This window comes from Egretta garzetta, unplaced genomic scaffold (genome assembly GCF_000687185.1).
Source record: "Egretta garzetta isolate BGI_Z169 unplaced genomic scaffold, ASM68718v1 scaffold112, whole genome shotgun sequence".
In the NCBI taxonomy this organism is placed as follows: domain Eukaryota; kingdom Metazoa; phylum Chordata; class Aves; order Pelecaniformes; family Ardeidae; genus Egretta; species Egretta garzetta.
Window position 1 is genome coordinate 1,104,062 of NW_009258884.1, and position 6,458 is coordinate 1,110,519.

At 49.0% G+C, this 6,458-nt stretch overlaps 1 protein-coding gene across 1 annotated transcript in view; it reads left to right on the plus strand.

Moving 5' to 3' along the window:
* Nucleotides 1-6,458, plus strand: part of TBX4 (T-box transcription factor 4) — a 69,393-nt gene that overhangs the window by 41,532 nt on the left and 21,403 nt on the right. Inside the window, exons 3-4 of the mRNA XM_009633883.1 lie at nucleotides 2,581-2,700; nucleotides 4,471-4,618. Coding sequence (XP_009632178.1) covers nucleotides 2,581-2,700; nucleotides 4,471-4,618 — 268 coding nt within the window. The remainder of the gene's footprint in view (nucleotides 1-2,580; nucleotides 2,701-4,470; nucleotides 4,619-6,458) is intronic.

The following is a 6,458-nucleotide window of genomic DNA, read 5'->3' on the forward strand; positions in this document are numbered from 1 at the left end:
CATTTGTTCAAAATTTTCCTTTGGATTATTGAGGGTTTCGATCAATTCCAAGTTTGGTTATTTTGATGAACAGCTTGTTTTTCTTTCTTTCCTTTTTTTTTTTTTTAAAATTGAAATGCTATGACTGCATTTTCTTGGACCCAGCTCTTCGGTTTGTCATGCCTTCCCACCAGAAACGCACAACCCATGTTTGTATCGTATTGCAAAGAGATATTTACTAAATGAGCCTCTGCCAAGGGGTTGAGAAATATGTTTTCATTAAGAAAATTAAACTGACAAGTCCCTGGACAGCACATTAGTCGCATATTTTTTTTTTTTAAGGCCAAAACGCAGCAGCTAATAATAATGATGAAATGTCCGTGCACAGCCAAATTACTAAAATCTACCCCATGTTTTCCTGGAAAAGAATGCAGAGAGTTGGCAAACTTGGTTGTAGCTGGGTCTGTCGGCTGCCGAGTACAATGCTACCACTGCAAGATAGCGAGCGGGTTGCAAGTTAAGCAACACCTTCAATCAGATGTGAGTCCCCATTTGTTATCCTTAAAGAATTTCAGCTGTATATATTATAGTAGTACTTTGGCTCTTTGTATTTATTTTAGAGGGCTATACTAAAGAACATTATAAACTCAGGCATGTCCATGCTATATGAACTCCATATGCTGAAGCTTAATTTTAAATGCCATTAAAAAAGCACTTAACATTTACAGTATATCAGTCCGGCTACTTTAGCAGCTTGGATGTACTACAGTAAATGAAATGATTGAGGGGAAAAAAAAAAGGAATTCAGAAGCTAGATGTTATAAAAATCCCCGATGTGGGATGTTCGCCTGGTACGACACAGTAACTGTCAAATAGTATCCATCTCATTTCTGGTTTTTAATCAATTCCTCCTATTTTTTGTTTCATTTTTAAATGTCATTTTAAGGCCTAATTTAAAAAAAACCAAAAATCTTGGCATTCGGATTGGATTCCTTATGCGATTTTTTTCGATGTGTGAATTGGGCTGTGTATTCGCAAATTGAAATGTCCTACTGTATTTATCCAGGTGCTTACCTGGAGGAGGACAAGGTTAAGAGGAGTGCAGAGTTTATGAATGAAAATCAAATATGGACATTGGTAAACCACCCCTTTTTAGTCCTGGCTAATTACATGGTAAACATCTGGAATTTATGCAGGGCAGTTAAAAGAGTCGATTGAAATGATTTCGAACAGGGCCCATTTTGTTGCCCTCTCCCCAAGCAGCGACAAAATGGTGCTGCAGACCTGGGCCAGCTCGGCCGGGCGCGGGGGCAACGCAATGGCGGGGGAATGCGGGATAAAGCCGGGGGGGGCAAAGCGGCCTCGATGTCTGATGGAGAAATGACATCAGGATTCGGGCCCTTCTTAATTAGGGTAATTAGCATAACTCCAGGATGTAGCAATTCTCATCCTCCGTCCCCCTTACACCAGTGGAAGGGAGAATTTTCATTCCTGGCTAGTTGTTTGAAGGCTGTGGTGAGCCAGTTTGCTCAATTGACTTGTTTGTTTTTACTGGGTAAGGAGGAGATTGGGAAGATAGAGCCAAGAAAATAGCTACTCTGAGGATGTAAAGTGCCCGATCCTGCAAATCCTGGCTCCTGATGCAGTCCTGAGGGCTGGGGAAGCCCACGGCAGTGCCCGTACCCATCAGGGCCATCTCCTTTGGATCGCAAGACCAGACCGTGATGGTATATACTGGTTTCACGGCCATAGCTTTGTAAAAAAACATTCTTTAATATTGCAAAGATTCTTTAGATATGTAAGCTCCATGTAAACGTTCTTTAATGATACGCTAGTTTATGTGACGTTCCCCATGTGGTGTCGTTTGCTCCCTGTCCACTAAAGTCAATGGTAAATCAGTGGGACGGGCGCGTTTTCAGTGGGGAGCTCTGCGGTGCTCCTGGCTCAAACAAGGTTTAAGGGACATGCTGTGTATTTGGGAAATTCGGAAGGCCAGAGGAGGGGTGGCTGTTGGCACCACTGCAGGGTTTAACCCTTAGTCTGCCCCCCAGGCTTTACTGATCCTCAGTTTTCAGCCTGTTGAAGGGAGCGCAGGTTGAGCTACTGCGCAGGAGCAGCGGTGGGACGCGGTGTCGTGGACATTGGGACGTGTGAATGAGAAAGCTGCGTGCGCTTCGCTGCTTCTGAAGCGTGCTCAGATCTCATGCCTTTTCACGCACTTGCATGGCAACAAGAAATCTGCATTTTTGCTGCTGCTGTAAGCCACGTGGAGCCTCTGGGGGTAGCGAGGGCTCCCTGTCCGAGCCTCCCGTCAGGAGGGATGTGTTGACCCCCCCTCATCTCTCTACACCCACCTTTTCCTGGCACTGGCCATAACCCCCCTCTATATACCCCCATCCATATGTGTGCCCCATTTTGCATTAGCCCTGTGTGTTTAATTCATGCGATGTATCAGCAGCGCTGATATTCTGTAGCTCATTTGTCCTAGCGTGCATTCATCACATGGCAGATCCGCCTTTTGGGGTGCTGCTCTGAGTTTCCATCAGTGCCAGCGCTGCTCCGGGCTGCTCACTAACGTGTTCACCCTTTGCTTTTCCTAAGGAGGATGTTTCCTAGTTACAAGGTTAAAGTGACCGGAATGAACCCCAAGACCAAGTACATCTTGTTGATCGACATCGTCCCAGCTGATGACCACCGGTATAAATTCTGTGACAATAAATGGTAAGAGAACATTTCCGTTTGCCTTCTTTTCCGTAATAAAATCACAATCGGATCGACCATTTGCTGTGCAAACTCCGAAACCAACATAAATACCTTCCCACGGCAGGGATGCCAACATCCTGGAGCTCTCTTCCGTGGAGCAGTGATAGATACAAGAGCCAATGGCTGGAAGTTAAAACCAGACAAATACAAAATATTCTTAACAGCCGGGGCGCTTAACTGCTGGAACAAACTGCTGACGGGGGTGGTGGAGTGCTCGGTTCCGAAGCGCTGAGGGTTGGTTGTCTTTTCAGAGGCCATGTGCAGGTGTAAGCGGGTAAAGCCACAGCCTGCATTGTATCAGAGGATGGACCAGGTGATCTTATGGTCCATTTTGGCCCTCAAAAATAGGTATCGACATGAGTTGAGGAAAATTTTTAATTGCTTTCTTCTGTAGTAACATTTTGCTTTGAGGTGATCAGCTGTAAAGCAAAACGGGGGGTGGTTTACTCAAAGCCCTGGTTCAGCCAGGCTGATCCGGCAGGCGAAGGGAGCAGCGATTCCCCCTCTCGCAGTCCAATGCCAGATCCAGTTTAGAGGGTTTTTTTTATTTTAATTCATTCTTCCTCTGGATTTTCTTCCTCTTCCGTTATCCTTCCCTTCCCTGTGCTTTTGATAGTAAAGTTACTTACCCAGGAGGCAGCTTCTGACGAGGGAAGCGCATTGGTTTTTGCTTTTTACCCCCAATCTGCCCAGCAGCCTCCCTCGCTGCAACTGTTCGCCGTGCTTTTCCCAAACCCTTCCACTGACTGCCGCCTGGTGAAAAGACGAGCGATGGAAAACTTCGTAGTCATTTCAATGGGAGCGAGCCTGGTGACATCCTATAAAACTGTAATAATTTACTTGCACATTAAGGCTGCTCTAGTTTTTAAAAAATCCCTTTTCCGCTCACTTTTGTCCTGGAGAGCCGCTGGGTAAGAGGAGCGGACTGAGCGCCTCCACAGCGCGGCGGCCACTTTGTGTTTTAACCATTAAGCCCTAGATGATGGATAGCTGTTAACTCTGTTTAATTTAGCTTTTGCCAGCCCTAGAGCTGTTTCCCCTTTTCATTTTATTGCTGCTGGAAAGTCTCTGTTGTTTTTGATAATACTGCTTTTACTGGTGTTTTATAAGAGGAGAACAACGCACAGGACCGGGGGAGTTGCCATGGAGTGGTGTCCCATGGCTGGGTCTTGTGTCCATGAGAGCTGGTGATGGTGTTGGTGTGGGGGCAAGGGGAGATGGCAGGAGGTATGGGGGGCAGCACCGTGCAGCAGCACGCAGCTCCGGAGCGGGGAGCAGCCCCTTCCCACCGGAGCTGCCATCTCGCTGGGGGCTGCGGGAGCCTTGCATGGCTGGGGAGGGTGCACCCCTGCCGGTACCCACTCCTGCTCGCAGGTACCTTCTCCTAGGGAAGTGCGTGAGACCGTCTCCCCTTGCAGAGTGGCCTTTGAAGGCTTCATCTTCTCCAAAAACCCAGGCAAGATTTCCCCCTTGACCAACGCCAACACAATTGCCATGGCTGCCCCAAGGAAATGCCGTGTGGGAGCAGAGACGGGGTTACTCTGCCAGCCTGCGATGCTGGAACGAGGAGCCCAGAAACCCCACGAGCAGCAGGAGCCCCTCCAAGCCCCCGTGCCCCAGCGTGTCCCTCCAGGGCTGGCGGGAGGGTTTCTGGGTTGCGTTCGAGGGCAAAACGCTCTCTGGCGACCGCTGTGGAGGTGATGCGATTTGTATCCGCTGTGTTTGCAGGATGGTGGCTGGGAAGGCAGAGCCGGCCATGCCGGGGCGGCTGTACGTGCACCCCGACTCGCCCGCCACGGGAGCGCACTGGATGCGGCAGCTGGTGTCCTTTCAGAAGCTAAAACTCACCAACAACCACCTGGATCCCTTTGGGCATGTAAGAGAGATGTTCTGCAAGGGTTTTGGTCAGAGGTGGGCCTGCGACGCCGGATTTGTGTCTGGACTGGGATGCTGGTTGGGATGTCGCAGTTAATTTAATAACGCGGGGCAACATTTATTTTGTGCTGCCAGTGCAGCTGGGTGGGGGAGAGTTTAATACTGGCGGGGGTTGGGGGCTGCAGTTGCTGCCTGCGTGCTTCCCTGGTCCTGGAAAGGCAGCCTCCGACTTGCTCAGTTGTTGCCTGCTGGATGCCACCGACCTTTTATTTTCTGCCCAGGAACTTTCCCGGCAGCGCTGTGGGGTTTTCAGCCCGGCTGTTGCTGCGCGCGGTACATACGGCTCCCAGAAACAGGTTGCCTAAACTCATTATTTTTCCAAGCTGGCTTTGGCAGCCATATAAGAGATGAAGTATTTTCTTTGGAAAATCTTAATTCATGTGTATTGCGAATGCAGAAGTGGGAAGTACACAGTTATCTACCGCAGTACATTTAATAACTTAGCAGGAGGGCCCTTCCAGCCTGCCAGGCCATCGAGCGCTTAGATAATGCGTATAAAAACACGGACCTGTCTGGTTTGCGTGGTCCCAGCTGAAAAGTCACATAAAAATAAACAAACCTTGCTGGCTGGAGGAAGGGAAGAGGGAGTTTAAAGTCCTTTTAGGTTTAGTGCCATCAGCTCCTCCTAGTACCACAGGTAAGAGAATCTACTTTGCATCGTCAAACGTGGTTTTTAACCTCCCAGTCTTTTAAGCAGCAGCAGTTTGGGGGGTGGTGGTGAAGGGGGGCTGTGAAAAGGTCCTGAAGAAGGGTGCAGGGGGAGAAGGGGTCTATCTGTCTTGCTCAAAATGATCATGCATCGAGCCTCTACAGAGCGGGTTTTCACATGGAGTGTCCCGATGGTGCCTAAAAGCCGTACCAAAAGCGCGCTTCCAACACAGCTAAGTCAGGCGGAGCTTTGTGGGGTTGACTCTAGAGGCTGGGTGACCCTACGGGTTTAAAACGCTGCGAAAAATTCAGGATTCTTGCCGTGTTCCTAATTTTCTGCAAATTTCGAACTTCAAAAAGCAAGGGTGCCGATCCCGCGCGTCGTCCTTGTCGCCGCTGCGGTGCTGCGGCAAGAGCTGGGCTCTGGCAGGGTGACACGGTGATAACCCAGCCCCGCGCAAAGCCGTCGGCAGCGCCGGGAACTGACCCTCTTCCCCAACCTGCTGACCCCAATGAAACATGTGTGAACTTCAAAGGCTAATCAGGACCATTTAATGCTGACGTTATTAATCACAGGCGATCTCGCCCCTTCACTCTGCTTTTTAAGGGGGGGAAAGTACCACGGAAATGAAATTAAAACGACTGCGTTAAGGGTTGCACAGTAAAAATTACATAAAGCCCACAAATGCCGGCGTTTTGGTGTCGGCAGCCGTACTGACCTGCTTTCGTTGCACGTGGCGTTTTTTTTTACTCCCCTGTTTTTCTCTTGGTTAACTGTGTAAGCTTAATATATGACTGTTTACGTTGTAAAATGTAAACCGTAAAACATACAGGATGTTTGATGTGGCCATAAAACAAACAGGATGTGCAGTGTTGGTTTTGCAACTTTAAACGTTTGCTTTTCCTGACTTTGTCATTTTTTCGCTGCGATTTTAACACTGCATTTTAACAGGGAAGATCCCCCCTCCCCCCCCCCTTTTTTTTTTTATTAACAGCCTGTCCTCCCACAAAGCTACCCTAGTGACACGGAGGGTCCCCGGTTGGCGTTTTGGGGTGATACCTGCAGCACAAGGCAGTGCCCGTGCTCCAGCCGAGCGCGGCTCCGTCCCCTGGTGCCCCTGCGAGCCGTCCTG